General features: G+C 39.1%; 1 protein-coding gene across 3 annotated transcripts in view; it reads left to right on the top strand.

The window, feature by feature from the left end:
• LOC112560318 overlaps positions 1–15,234 on the top strand; it is a 33,980-nt gene extending 18,746 nt beyond the window's left edge. For all 3 annotated transcript variants that reach the window (XM_025232097.1, XM_025232098.1, XM_025232096.1), the window contains exons 16-31: positions 1,272–1,461; positions 2,210–2,545; positions 2,734–2,816; positions 3,195–3,390; positions 3,893–4,213; positions 4,674–4,901; positions 5,533–5,624; positions 5,789–5,978; positions 6,731–7,066; positions 7,256–7,338; positions 7,717–7,912; positions 8,413–8,732; positions 8,998–9,074; positions 12,199–12,391; positions 13,400–13,749; positions 14,478–15,234. In XM_025232097.1, the coding sequence (XP_025087882.1) occupies positions 1,272–1,461; positions 2,210–2,545; positions 2,734–2,816; positions 3,195–3,390; positions 3,893–4,213; positions 4,674–4,901; positions 5,533–5,624; positions 5,789–5,978; positions 6,731–7,066; positions 7,256–7,338; positions 7,717–7,912; positions 8,413–8,646 (2,485 nt within the window). In that variant the 3' untranslated portion in view covers positions 8,647–8,732; positions 8,998–9,074; positions 12,199–12,391; positions 13,400–13,749; positions 14,478–15,234. The remainder of the gene's footprint in view (positions 1–1,271; positions 1,462–2,209; positions 2,546–2,733; positions 2,817–3,194; positions 3,391–3,892; positions 4,214–4,673; positions 4,902–5,532; positions 5,625–5,788; positions 5,979–6,730; positions 7,067–7,255; positions 7,339–7,716; positions 7,913–8,412; positions 8,733–8,997; positions 9,075–12,198; positions 12,392–13,399; positions 13,750–14,477) is intronic.
• Positions 15,235–15,867: the final 633 nt, after the last annotated feature.

Raw genomic sequence — 15,867 nt, 5'->3', positions numbered from 1 at the left:
GTTGTTATTATGATTATTACGATTATTTTTATGAGATTTTGAAAGTTCGTTATTTGGCAGTTGTTAAATTGAACGCTTTGTTTACAATTTCATAACTTAGTCACAATTCCCTGCACCAAAATGTAATTTTAAACTTAAAAGCGTCCTATGGAAGACTACGCGTGTGAAGCAAACCATATTCCGAAAGTCCTCAACGGTAAAGTACTACAAGCCCGAAGAAATGGTAGTGTTCTGATTGCTGATGTCATATGCAATGGCAACTTTGTACGGAGCACCAGCAAGTCGTCTTCAGTGGTATGTAGCAGCCTGACCGGTTGGCTATTTGACGACGTGTGCAACGAAGGTGTCTTGATAGGGGAAAACAAAATTGTAAGTATTGATAAAAAGTACAAATCATTTTCACCAATTTTTTTGTCGCTTTTTTTAAGTCCGATTCTAACAACGAGATTTAGGCGATTGCACGTCGATGTCTTCTCGGCTAAAGGTGCCTACATAGTGTAATTTGCTTTAAATAATAACTGTTTCTTCTACACTCTCTTATTTCTATTAAAGTGTATCTCTCAAAGCTGTTTTGAAAAGCCAAGTTAATATTTAACGGTTAGGTGCATGTGCTTACAAATATGCGGGAGTAATAAGATCTCGGTCCCTAGGTGTAAAATATTTAAGTACCTGCTAGCACTTTAAGCGCCAAAGTTTACTAATCCATCTATTAACATCTGTACTAGTTGAACGCCATTGCAAACGCTATAGTTCTTCTTTTCCTTGGTTTGATTATAAACTCTTAGATTGACGGAGCTTTCGTAAATGATTGACGACTGGCATCGCTCTACTTCTTAATCCACAGCCTGCTGATCTGACACTGTCTTCTAAAATTATGCATGTGGTCTTAGGCTATGAAGCTTTCGATTTCGTAGCTCTCATATGATTATCCATTAGGAAATAACGAATGCAGATTTCATTGAGTATGACCAATCGAATACGACACTGCACTGTTTGTTTTAGCTTGATGATGAGAAAAAGGAGATCACAAGGCCTAAACCTTTGACATCTGGGAAGATGATATCCATGGTGGTTTTCATTCGGGACAAGGAGTAGGTGTAAACAAGTTGTTGTTGGCGTGTGTGCCTGTATGTAAGTGAGGGAAGGGCGGTGGGCATGATCTTACAGGTACGAAAACCTTTGGCATAACTTGTTAATTGTTGTGTAGAGAGTATTTTTCCCGTTTTTCCAAAACAGCATAGTAAGAAAGGTGTGTTTCTTGAACGTTGCAGTTCGTTTGTAGATTTAAAAGGAGATAACACAATCTACCGCTTTGTTATACGTGGAGAAGGCGAGGGAAACGTTCCAGACACGTCTGGCAAGGACAGTAGGGTACCAACCACAGTCGTGCCCATTCCAAATATGAAACTGAACTCAACAGTTTTTCTCCAGTTCCACTTGGTCAATAGCAATATTATTCAGGTAAATTCTCTAAAGTCTAGGAAAGATTTTCAAGAAAACGTCACCAATGAGACAGACATACAAACACTGCCGCTGTCCACTACTCTCTTCTTTTCTCTATATAGCTCTCTCTGTACGTGAACACTCTCTCTCCCTTTCCTTGAATTCATTTTGTAACCAAGACGTCAGTATCTAATGGCTACTTATTGTTGGGCTACTTGTACCAGAAACAACAAAGATCGAAATTTCCGCATAACTGTAGTTTTTATTCACTTGAACTCGGCGGCTTGCCTGCCATCTGTCCATGGTCACTCCCAAATCCAAAAGCGCCTCTCCACTGTCAAGCTACGCTACTTATTCTCCCTACCGTCGAACATTCCAGAGCCATCCACCCCCTTTCCCAGCCCACGTGGCGCCACTGGATACACCCGTCTGGTCCTTGTTTCCCTAAGTGGCTCAAGATCTAGGCGTAACTTGCGATGTAACAATGACCCAGTAGCCGCGGGTGGCAGTTCAAGGCCGGTTATTACTTGCGTGGTAAAGGGACAGTCCTGGGCCGTTCGACGCCGACTCTCTACACACAAAATTACATAAGTCAGTACACTTCTAAAGTGCTATACGTTTTTGTGTCTCTGCATGTATTTGGAGTAAACTGTATCAAATTGTGATACATTAATATAATTACATAGAACTATATTTATCATCCGATTCCTTTTGTTATGAATGAATGCACCCATACATATTTAACATCGTAACATTATCTTCATAGGTGACCGTCAACGGCGGCACCAGCAGTGCTCAGTTTCACTCGGCCACGCCACTGGAGTCCATCGTGGGTGTTAACAGCAATCAGGAGGTCTTGTTCAAAAGCGAAAATAATGACCTGCAGGGAAGCAATGTCTGTACAGAAGATTTTGCGCCATCATTTGACGGCGGCGTTATCAAATGGAAGAAAGTGGATAAAGGACTGGAGGGAGAAATTAGGTGCCACACGGACTACGACTGCCCTGGTGTACACGGGTGTTCAGCCAAGTGTGACGACAAGACAGGATGGAGGATAGACCCTGTCTGTAAACGCTATGCGTGGACATCTGGCCCATATGCAGTTAGTGATTGTCTTGTCCATTATTGCGGTTATAGCCTTGCTTCATTCTCTCGTTTACATCTAAATCGAGGCCATTTGTGTCCATAGACCCTACAAGTATCATGTGTTAACGTTTGTGGCCGAACGAATCAGTGGCAATCAGCTTTCTTAAAAAAGTAGTTGTGTTTAAAAAATGACATTTTCCGCAGGCAAATACAGTCTTTCATCTACCCGAACCTCTAAGAGCTGAGCAGGAATTGTATTTGACAGCCAGCACTGTAGGAGACAGAAGGTAAGGCGTCTCATTGTAGTCCCTTTATCGAACACACGGAAAGGATTCAAACGATCTAAGTTAGTAAGTCGCTTGAGTAAGTTGAATATGCTATTTGTTTTGCCACATGTTTGGTGTGTTATTGCTTAGGAGGCTATAATAAGAAGGGTTTAGCGTCAAGCAGGGAAACATCGGTTTGTGAGTTCTCCTACGACGGCGTTCGCCCGGTCAAAAATCTTACACCTGTTACATGAATGGTACATGTCAAAAACCAGAAGTTGTGCGACAACATTGCAGAGTGCTATGCTGAAAATATCGCTTAAACGCAGTGAAATTGAACTAAAAAGGAAAGCAATAAAGATTTGGCTGATATTACTGTGGCCTTTTGACTTTTTTCAGACCTGTTATTTCGTTGAGAGATGGAGTAAATAACCGGATTCAGTTTCGATTCGACCTTGATGAAGGAACGGTACTCGCTAGCACGTATGTATACGGTATTTGGCAACAACAAAAAGACTTTAAAACTCTGTGGACAGTAAAGCGGAATGCAAGAGCGTTCATGAAATTGAAAATTCACTCAGATAAAGATATCGAGGTAAGATGTACTTGTACGTAATGTTTGTAAATGTAAGCAAATGTTTACTATATTGAATGGTTACCTAGATATGTTACGTGTGTCTAACGGGAACCGAGTAAGCAGTTCTTGTGCTTATAGTGTTCCTTTACCATTAAATAGGAAAGGTATTGACACTACCTTTGTCAGTGACCTAAAGGTAGTAGAAGTACTTGGTGTCTTCTCACCAGATCCAGTCGCTGTGGCAAAACAAACACGCGTCGCTGAAGTGTGTGAGATTGTGTGTGTGTGTGTTTAAATTTGTGTGCTATACGTAGAGAAGTAGAAAAGAAGAGAAAAAAGCATAAGTTATATATAGGGAGATGGAGAGATCTTGAGATGTGTGAAAGAACCACCCATCATAGTTATATGCAATAGTTTTGGTTGCTAGCTTCAGGTTAATTTTTCGTTTCTAGTAAATGACATTTACGCCTGTTATTGCTACAGTACGTAATAAACATGCTGAAACATTTCTTTTGTTTAGCTCGTGATCAACGGCTTTTATAGATATATGTACCCTTCTGGCTACAACTTTAAAGACCTGATGCACTTGTCTACGTCGTTGGTCGTTATGGCGATTGACGTGGTGGGCGACCGCCACAGAACCAACTTCTGCAGAGAGGAGCTGGCCCCGTCACTGGATAACGGCGCCTTGACGTGGCGTAAGACACAGGACAGGCTTGAGGGTAGCGCCGTGTGTAACAACGACTTTCTCTTGATCAACAAAGGCAAGTCTACCAGCCACTGCGACAGGAAAGCAGGATGGGTGATGAGTGAGCAGTGCGTATCTCGACATCCCGTGGAGGTAGGTCCTAACCCTATTCCACATCACGTTCGTCACTCTCATTCAAAGGCTTCAATCTGTCGCTCTTTCAAAATCGTTTGTTCCTGAATTAATATCCTCCACTCCTTTTGCAATATCGTTTGTCATGTGAACCAGTAGGAAACGCACCATGTTTACACTGTCTACAGTCAACGTATCCCTTCTGCTACTGTCCATAGTCTCAAACCTAATGGTTATTTATCGTTACTGGTCAGTGCAGAGGCTGATACCTATGTTGATCATAAAAGTGCGAGATAAAAATACACCTATGATTATGAATATGATTATGAATATGATTATGATTATGAATATGATTATGAATATTATTATTATGAGATTTTGAAAGTTCGTTATTTGGCAGTTGTTAAATTGAACGCTTTGTTTACAATTTCATAATTTAGTCACAATTCCCTGCACCAAAATGTAATTTTAAACTTAAAAGCGTCCTATGGAAGACTACGCGTGTGAAGCAAACCATATTCCGAAAGTCCTCAACGGTAAAGTACTACAAGCCCAAAGAAATGGTAGTGTTCTGATTGCTGATGTCATATGCAATGGCAACTTTGTACGGAGCACCAGCAAGTCGTCTTCAGTGGTATGTAGCAGCCTGACCGGTTGGCTCTTTGACGACGTGTGCAACGAAGGTGTCTTGATAAGGGAAAACAAAATTGTAAGTATTGATAAAAAGTACAAATCATTTTCACCAATTTTTTTGTCGGTTTTTAAGTACGATTCTAACAACGAGATTTAGGCGATTGCACGTCGATGTCTTCTCGGCTAAAGGTGCCTACATAGTGTAATTTGCTTTAAATAATAACTGTTTCTTCTACACTCTCTTATTTCTATTAAAGTGTATCTCTGAAAGCTGTTTTAAAAAACCAAGTTAATATTTAACGGTTAGGTGCATGTGCTTACAAATATGCGGGAGTAATAAGATCTCGGTCCCTAGGTGTAAAATATTTAAGTACCTGCTAGCACTTTAAGCGCCAAAGTTTACTAATCCATCTATTAACATCTGTACTATTTGAACGCCATTGCAAACGCTATAGTTCTTCTTTTCCTTGGTTTGATTATAAACTCTTGGATTGACGGGGTTTTCTTAAATGATTGACGACGGGCATCGCTCTACTTCTTAATCCACAGCCTGCTGATCTGACACTGTCTTCTAATGTTATGCATGTGGTCTTAGGCTATGAAGCTTTCGATTTCGTAGCTCTCATATGATTATCCATTAGGAAATAACGAATGCAGATTTCATTGAGTATGACCAATCGAATACGACACTGCACTGTTTGTTTTAGCTTGATGATGAGAAAAAGGAGAAGATCACAAGGCCTAAACCTTTGACATCTGGGAAGATGATATCCATGGTGGTTTTCATTCGGGACAAGGAGTAGGTGTAAACAAGTTGTTGTTGGCGTGTGTGCGTGTATGTAAGTGTGAGGGAAGGGCGGTGGGCATGAGCTTACAGGTACTTGTTAATTGTTGTGTAGAGAGGATTTTTCCCGCTTTTCCAAAACAGCATAGTAAGAAAGGTGTGTTTCTTGAACGTTGCAGTTCGTTTGTAGATTTAAAAGGAGAAAACACAATCTACCGCTTTGTTATACGTGGAGAAGGCGAGGGAAACGTTCCAGACACGTCTGGCAAGGACAGTAAGGCACCAACCACAGTCGTGCCCATTCCAAATATGAAACTGAACTCAACAGTTTTTCTCCAGTTCCACTTGGTCAATAGCAATATTATTCAGGTAAATTCTCTAAAGTGTAGGAAAGATTTTCAAGAAAACGTCACCAATGAGACAGACATACAAACACTGCCGCTGTCCACTACTCTCTTCTTTTCTCTATATAGCTCTCTCTGTACGTGAACACTCTCTCTCTCTCCCTTTCCTTGAATTCATTTTGTAACCAAGACGTCAGTATCTAATGGCTACTTATTGTTGGGCTACTTGTACCAGAAACAACAAAGATCGAAATTTCCGCATAACTGTAGTTTTTATTCACTTGAACTCGGCGGCTTGCCTGCCGTCTGTCCATGGTCACTCCCAAATCCAAAAGCGCCTCTCCACTGTCAAGCTACGCTACTTATCTCTCCTACCGTCGAACATTCCAGAGCCATCCACCCCCTTTCCAGCCCACGTGGCGCCACTGGATACACCCTGTCTGGTCCTTGTTTCCCTAAGTGGCTCAAGATCTAGGCGTAACTTGCGATGTAACAATGACCCAGTAGCCGCGAGTGGCAGTTCAAGGCCGGTTATTACTTGCATGGTAAAGGGACAGTCCTGAGCCGTTCGACGCCGACTCTCTACACACAAAATTACATAAGTCAGTACACTTCTAAAGTGCTATACGTTTTTGTGTCTCTGCATGTATTTGGAGTAAACTGTATCAAATTGTGATACATTAATATAATTACATAGAACTATATTTATCATCCGATTCCTTTTGTTATTAATGAATGCACCAATACATACTTAACATCGTAACATTATCTTCATAGGTGACCGTCAACGGCGGCACCAGCAGTGCTCAGTTTCACTCGGCCACGCCACTGGAGTCCATCGTGGGTGTTAACAGCAATCAGGAGATCTTGTTCAAAAGCGAAAATAATGACCTGCAGGGAAGCAATGTCTGTAGAGAAGATTTTGCGCCATCATTTGACGGCGGCGTTATCAAATGGAAGAAAGTGGATAAAGGACTGGAGGGAGAAATTAAGTGCCACACGGACTACGACTGCCCTGGTGTACACGGGTGTTCAGCCAAGTGTGACGACAAGACAGGATGGAGGATAGACCCTGTCTGTAAACGCTATGCGTGGACATCTGGCCCATATGCAGTTAGTGATTGTCTTGTCCTGATTGCGGTTATAGCCTTGCCTCATTCTCTCGTTTACATCTAAATCGAGGCCATTTGTGTCCATAGACCCTACAAGTATCATGTGTTAACGTTTGTGGCCGAACGAATCAGTGGCAATCAGCTTTCTTAAAAAAAAGTAGTTGTGTTTAAAAAATGACATTTTCCGCAGGCAAATGCAGTCTTTCTTCTACCCGAACCTCTAAGAGCTGAGCAGGAATTGTATTTGACAGCCAGCACTGAAGGAGACAGAAGGTAAGGCGTCTCATTGTAGTCCCTTTATAGAACACACGGAAAGGATTCAAACGATCTAAGTTAGTAAGTCGCTTGAGTAAGTTGATTATGCTATTTGTTTTGCCACATGTTTGGTGTGTTATTGCTTAGGAGGCTATAATAAGAAGGGTTTAGCGTCAAGCAGGGAAACATCGGTTTGTCAGTTCTCCTACGACGGCGTTCGCCCGGTCAAAAATCTTACACCTGTTACATGAATGGTACATGTCAAAAACCAGAAGTTGTGCGACAACATTGCAGAGTGCTATGCTGAAAATATCGCTTAAACGCAGTGAAATTGAACTAAAAAGGAAAGCAATAAAGATTAGGCTGATATTACTGTGGCCTTTTGACTTTTTTCAGACCTGTTATTTCGTTGAGAGATGGAGTAAATAACCGGATTCAGTTTCGATTCGACCTTGATGAAGGAACGGTACTCGCTAGCACGTATGTTACCGGTATTTGGCGACAACAAAAAAAATTTAAAACTCTGTGGACAGTAAAGCGGAATGCAAGAGCGTTCATGAAATTGAAAATTCACTCAGATAAAGATATCGAGGTAAGATGTACTTGTACGTAATGTTAGTAAATGTAAGCAAATGTTTACTATATTGAATGGTTACCCAGATATATTACGTGTGTCTAACGGGAACCAAGTAAGCAGTTTTTGTGCTTATAGTGTTCCTTTACCATTAAATAGGAAAGGTATTGACACTACCTTTGTCAGTGACCTAAAGGTAGTAGAAGTACTTGGTGTCTTCTCACCAGATCCAGTCGCTGTGGCAAAACGAACACGCGTCGCTGAAGTGTGTGAGATTGTGTGTGTGTGTGTTTAAATTTGTGTGCTATACGTAGAGAAGGAGAAAAGAAGAGAAAAAAGCATAAGATATATAAGGAGATGGAGACATCTTGAGGTGTATGAAAGAACCACCCATCATAGTTATATGCAATAGTTTTGGTTTCTAGCTTTAGGTTAATTTTTCGTTTCTAGTAAATGACATTTACGCCTGTTATTGCTACAGCACGTAATAAACATGCTGAAACATTTCTTTTGTTTAGCTCGTGATCAACGGCTTTTATAGATATATGTACCCTTCTGGCTACAACTTTAAAGACCTGATGCACTTGTCTACGTCGTTGGTCGTTATGGCGATTGACGTGGTGGGCGACCGCCACAGAACCAACTTCTGCAGAGAGGAGCTGGCCCCGTCACTGGATAACGGCGCCTTGACTTGGCGTAAGACACAGGACAGGCTTGAGGGTAGCGCCGTGTGTAACAACGACTTTCTTTGATCAACAAAGGCAAGTCTACCAACCACTGTGACAGGAAAGCAGGATGGGTGATGAGTGAGCAGTGCGTACCTTTACATTCCGTGGAGGTAAGAGTTAATTTAAAAAAAATGTGCTTGTGATGGTTTCTGAGAACTTAGAATTTTTTGTCCGTCAAATGGTGTATTTTTATGTGTTTATATTTTAAATTCATTTCCACACATAAAATTGTTTTCGGCGTTATATCATTTAAGTGAACTGTTTTGGATCTTTATATTATGTTTTTATGTTCACTTTAAAGTGAAAGAGTAAAGGAAGAATTGTGAAACGTTTTAGTCTAATCTCTTTTGTTTTGTTTTTTTTTTTTTTACACAGAAAGGATATCCTCTCCCATCAATCATGCCTTCTGTTTCTGAAATCTGTTTGTCAGCTAACACAACATCAAAAGAACGGTAATGTCTTTTTTATGTGTTTTTACTTTTCTGTTAGCATCCACAAAGCTATGTGGCAAATGATCGCTTTCACAGATTAGGGGATACAACTTATTGACTGTAGAGTTGTTTCATGTTTCTTAAAATCAAATAAAGGAGATTGCTGTACAACGAATAAAACAGTTTTTTCCTTAATTAACAAAACCAGCTATAATTACTGTTAGGAAAAGTCTGTTAGGTATAGTAGTTAGAACATTAAATATATGAAACTAATATATTAGGATTTTAACTTTTCTAGAGATCCAAGAGGGTTCTATTTTTCTATAAAACAGAAGGGAGGTTACGATGCACTGCTAGTTTGTCTTAGGTTGAGTTATAGTAATTCTTTAATCAGACGTAATGCCAAAGTTAACTTGCTGTTTGGCAAACTAAAGAGAAATGATTAAAGATTTTTCTTATATCAAAGAAAAGGTCAGAAAACGCATACTATTACTACACTCTTTAGGTATGAAAAGTAAGAAAAAAGTGAAAGAAATGAAATATACAGGACTTCTTTGCTTATTAATATTTTGATGCATATTTGATCTAATTAAACAAACTCTCTCCATATAATTTGTCGAATGCAGCAGCAGACATCTTAGCTTTTACTCAAACATTTCTAATTTTTTAAAAATTAAAAAGTATAATATTTTTAATAAGATATTTTAAAAATTTATTTAATTTTAACTTTTTGTATATTCTGTAAGACAGAAAAAAATCGTGCTCACAGTATAATCGGAGCTGTAAAGTTAAATAAAATATTAATTTCTTTACTGAACTTTGAGCACAATAGGTCTTCACAAAGTGCAATATATATATAGGTCACAGCAAGTTGTACAGGTTGTGTCATGAATGCAACCATTTATGTGCTCTAATATGTACATATGGAAGAAAAGTGTATACAGGATAGTAAAGCGCAGATGCAAGAGAATTAAGCACACTCTGCAATATATAGATAGGGAAAAACAATTATACCAGCTGATTAGACTGAGTTTCAAGATATATTTACAAACAATTCAAAATAGTCTAAAACATTTATCACAGCGCATGTATCCCAATGCTGGGTGCACAGAAATGATCTAAATATGGCACACTGACGTGCTACGTGCTAAAAGTGCGTAAGGAATCAAAACAACATGGACGTCTCTTTGATAACCTTTCGTCTTATTCACTTACATTGTTAACAATATGACTAGCATAATCATTAAACATCCATTGAAAACAGTTGTTTGTTCAGAAAACAAAATAAAATCACACAAACGTATTATCGTGAACAACATGCTGTGCAAAAAATGGTATCAATCTAATGACTTTTTAAAAGTTGTTCTTTGATCGTAAATGTGGGAACGAGAAGAGAGATCTGTCTAATATCACGGATGTTAGATGGTCAGCGCAAATATTTGTAGCCTCTGCACTGGCCTACTAGGTCTCGTTCTGGTTTTAAGATGCCTTTACATAGCCTCTGATGCTAGATGCGAAAACCAGTTAAGTAGGACTTCGTCTTTCTGGATAATGATACCGTACCAAACGATGATTGAGAATGTCAGCAACCATACTGATCACTGCCTAATGAGACTGGACAAGAGTGTCCATTATGAGGCATGATTTTGAAGCTATCGTAGAAAGTAAAGTTGTTGCATTGCCTTCTTGATGATAGACTCCAATAGTTGTCCCGGCTAAGGTCATCGGGAAAGGTGGTTTCCAGGAACCTGAAATGGTCAATCTGTTCTATAATCTTGTTGTTAAAAGTGGTTACTCATAATGACAGGTTCCATAAAATATCTCTTCCTGCAGAAGTCAGCTACGATCTCCTTGGTCTTAGCCATGCTAAGGTTTTTTTTCTATTTTCATCGAATAACGCTACCACGTAGTACACATTCTCATCACTGCTCGCAATGAGACATTTCACCATCATATCATCATCAAACTTCGCCATCCAACTCTCTCGGGCTGTGCAAGAAGTCAAGGATACAGAAACAGACTGATCGGGAGGGGCTACAAGCCAAGAGCTTATCGAAGAGTTTCTGCTGAACAATAGGTGAGCTGTAACCTTAAAAAAGGAATCCACAGAAGACAAGGGATTCTAGGTAATGGAGAATGGAGAGTTGAAGGGATATTTTGGAGAAATATCTAAAGATAGAAAAGTGCTGGTCCGCGTAGACACATCATAAGGCCCTGCTGCTTTCATGTCCTTTTGTTGACGGGATAAGTTTTTAATCTCGTGCTCATTTGTACTTAGGGAGCTGATAAAGAAGACACAGGTTCATAGCTGTCACTCGTGTTCTGTTGTTAAGTTGAATAGGTCGTCGAAGTCATGAAGCCTATCTAGGAGAGCGCAATGTGGAGTCTGCATCAGTTATCGGTATTGTCTTTCTACAGTCGTTGACGGTTTGCCACACAGCTTGGGAGTGTTTACACTCACAGTCCACTTTCATGGATTGCTTTTCTGTTAGATCGTATTTATCCCGTCTAATCATTGTGTTGTCATTAGACCTGTGTGCGTCAGTTTTCGCCTTCTCTCAATCCATGAAACTGACGTTTCTCTCAATCCATGACACTGACGTTTCTCTCAATCCATGACACTGACGTTTATCTCAATCCATGACACTGACGTTTATCTCAATCCATGACACTGACGTTTATCTCAATCCATGAAACTGCCGTTAAATCATGGCTTGTCGTTGGCCCAGAGGCCACAACCTGATGTGGCGTGTTGGAATGCAGAGTTCTTCACAGAGAACAAAGTAAAACTTGTCGACGCCTCTCTGCTCGTGAATGTCGCGCAGGGCTGTCAATGTCTCTGTCACTTCAGGCAAGACAGCCGTGTTGTTTACCTCTAGCCTTCTGATTCCAGCAGGTCTCGTCCGAGCATCTGCAAGCTTGCCTAATGAAGGACAGCAGATGCACCATAGAGTGATCGGAACGACTAAAGAGTTTTCTTTCATTTATCAGACTTATATATATAGAGAGAGATGCCAACGATCATGTGGGTGCGTGAGGGATAAGGGCTAATCAAGGAGTCCAAGATGATTTCACTGTAATGATTACGCAAAATGTTTAGTTTATGATTTCACTAAAATTATTATGCAAAATGTTATATTTTCAGGCCCTATTTGTCCTTCACAGACGATGAGGACGTTTTATTTCTCTTTGAAATTCTTCCTGAGAGGAAGCTTGCAGCTAAATCCTTGGTATGTGATGAACTGAGGCTGGCATCAAATATCTTGACGTCATGGTCAATAAATCCAAACGAGATCGTGTTTATTAAAGTCAAGGCCCTCAGTGACAATCAGATGCAGGTAAGTAAATTAGTAGACAGATTCGCAGATACGTGTGCTCATATAACCGTTGTCTATACGCGTTAGTTTTATCTATATATATATCAATAAACGACGACTTTATTTGTACATAAACAATTTAGGTTTATATAGATATAAAAAAACAGACCAGACTTTTCATAGGCTCGTCTTTTTTACAAAAGGCTACATGACGTGTTTTGGTTTTTTTTTCTTTTACTGAAAAGTATGTGCAATGTGTGCGTGAGTGTGAGTAAAGAGATAAAGAGTTGTTAATAATATTATCTCTTCTTATTAGTATTCTAATTAATTCTTGTACTATTTTGATCTGCTATTGTGATCTGTCTGATAGGCACTTTCGTACCAATATTATTGTATTGTGTTTCACTTTGACAATATTATTCAATGTATTTCATATTCAAAGCAAAGAGCTAGGCATCTTCAAAAAAGCTAAAGTGGAGGTTATTGTATGCGCATTGTGTGTGTTTGTGTCTTATTTTAGCTATCGAATATACTGCCGAAATCTTATTTCGGGGGAAAAAAAGTAAAATTCCCTAGGACCTCTCCAGTTTGATGATCGATATTGATAATGTGTAGTTCGTTTTTTTTAATTTTTTTTATTATAATACTCTATGTAGGCATCTTGAAACACCTTGTACCCACACAACACTGCTTTTCACTTTTTTAATTTGTTTTAAACTACCATCCCACCATAGCTTCTGGCTATACAATGTATTGAGGAGTATCAATTGACTATTATCTAGTATTGTGGATCATTCATCTTTTAAATAACAGGCAGAAGAGAACATTTAGAAATGACACTTTTGCGTACTCCGGTTTATAGGTTTTAACTGCGTGTGGATGTGGATTGCTTCGATCGTGCTGTAGGTGTGTAGGCGACGGTCTAACTAGTGGTGTACGTACAACGATGATCATGCCAGCTAGCTTGACTGCTTTCTATAAAAATGCATCTTAAGATATGTGTTCCGTTCATATTACGGTATTTTTCAGCTCCTCATCAACGGAGTTGACAGCTGGACACTCTATTCCTCCGGTCGGTCTATGAAAAACATTAAATATTTTAAAACTTCATTGACCGTCTTGGAAATTGACCTTGCATGTAACCAACATAAAGTAAATTTCTGCAGACAAGATCTGGCTCCGTCCATTGCTAACGGAACATTGGTTTTGAAGATGACGAGCAATAGGGTTGAAGGAAATGTTACTTGCAATGAAGGTTTCATGTTGGCCAGCCTGAAAGACGGAGATGTTCACTGTGACCGCTCTGGCGGCTGGGTGGTGAGCAGGCTATGTAAGTCAAGAATATGAGGACAAAGGGCAGATAAGAGCCTCAAGACCACGTGAGTTGCAAAATGACAGACACATGCATAGCAACGTATATTACACACCTACCAGATGTATAGATATAACCTGACAAATCATTTGAAAAAGTCTACTAAATTCTAGTATTGAACATTATTTATTTACCTACAGATAGCGAGAAGCAATGTGTCCTTGGTTATGTCTCTCTCTTGTAGTATTAAGTTGATCTTTGAGCTTTTCTTGTTTTGTTAGAATACTATTCTCTCTCTCTGTATATCTCTCTCTCTCTCTCTCTGAACAGAGAGTACTGAAACTCTAATTCTGTTTTCATTAAGACGTTGTTCACGAATATTCTTTTTTCCTGAAGTTGGCTCTCTCTCTCTCTCTCGCTCTCTCTCTCTCTCTTTCACACACACAACTTGAACAGTTTCTCTTTTGCTTTAAATCTGCTTTGAAGGTGTGACGTGTACCAGTGGTATTGCAATGTGCGCGTTTGCATGCTTGATAAACTATTTTAGCTGGAAGTGACACATGCTCTTTAGTTTACGTTTATCTTTTTCTGACACTGCTGAGAGCACCAAATTAATGCAAAGTTTAGTCTGTTTGCCTCGTAGGCGTACATAACGACTTGTGCACAAAATACTCCTTAGTGTAATTGGGATGCATTTTCTAAATTATACCAAAAAAACTTTCTAAAAGGTCAAACAAGCGCTTTTCCTGGTTAATTTATAATTGTAATAGTTGCTTTGTGCATCTTGTTTTCTAGACCCTCCTTCTCCCCGTTCACCGGCACAAGCATCTTCCTGCCACTCGCACCTCGTTCGTGGACAACTATTAATTACCTCGCAAAATGAGAAACCAAACCAAGCAGGGTATCTTGCAGAACTAAATCTCCAAATCTGGAAATATTTCGGTGCATTTATTTATTGAGTACTTTTTCTGATGCTTAATTTTACATATTTTACTACTTGTGTTCATAAATCATTCTGCTTTCTTACTCTTTGAGTGTGTGCGCGTGAGTATTGCTGCTGCTTCTCGTTAATTCCTTCCTTTAAAAAAAAAGTACGCGTTAAAGATAAAGCGTAGAATTTGCTGAAATAAAGTAACTTTCTTTTGACAAAATATATATGTCTATATGTGTAACTCTCTCATAGAAAAAGAAATATGTACATTATGTAAATTATCATTTGTTAAAGGATTTTTAATCGTTAATTTCCATCATCATTATTTTGACAGGTAGTAAAACGGTCATAGAATGTACGTCTCTTGTTAAGTGGCTGAGTCTAAACAATGTGTGCAGTCATTTAAGTCATCTGCAAAAGAAATATTGACAGATATATATGTATCCAAGTTTCGTGTGAAGGCAGCATCAGGCTACAACAAAATCTTCTCACTCATTGACTTTATAAACTACTTGTCAGTATGCAATTTCCTTTAAGTTAATAAAAGGCTAGCAACAGGATATGCATTGTTCAATGAAAGGTGGTGTAAGGCATCTATGGTATTAAATATCTTCAATCCATTGTGCTGTGCGTGATCGCACTTGTAATTACAGTCTGGTGCGAAAGTGTAGACGCATTTGTTTGCTTATTTTTATGTAATGTGTTGTGTAATTTTGTGCCCGTGTGTTCTTGCGCTTGTTCATTTGTGTGTAAATGTTTTGTGTGTATGTGTATGTTTATGTGTGTGAGAGAGATTGTCGGCATGCTATATATATATTGTAATGTAGCAAACTCCTCCTAATCCTCAAAAGTCGATAGTGTCTTTCTTGAACAGTATTCCGACAATCATGAAATATTTGATATTTTATAAAAACCTGAAACTGAAGCTATGCACAAGGAAGCTATCGATAAGTTACACAAGTAACAATAAATTGTTGTTATAAAATTATTTTTTCTTGACGAACTATGAGCATAATAAATATATTAATAACATGATGTACCTAAATCTTTCTCGGGATTTGCTTGAAGATGATTAAAAAAAGGTTTTAATTTGTAAATATATCCCGGTCAGGGTTTCTATAGTTGCCCAGAATTATTTAGGTGGATGTGAATTGTTAGGAACGGGGGTTGTCACCCTTGTCTGTTGGGAGGCAGCGATTGTCGCCCTTAGCTGCGCCAGCTGGAATGCATGGAAATAGGAAGATTTAAGAAAGC

Source organism: Pomacea canaliculata, linkage group LG3 (genome assembly GCF_003073045.1).
Source record: "Pomacea canaliculata isolate SZHN2017 linkage group LG3, ASM307304v1, whole genome shotgun sequence".
Lineage (NCBI taxonomy): Eukaryota > Metazoa > Mollusca > Gastropoda > Architaenioglossa > Ampullariidae > Pomacea > Pomacea canaliculata.
The sequence above is the reverse complement of the archived record's forward strand: the minus strand, read 5'-3'. Positions and strand labels throughout refer to the sequence as shown.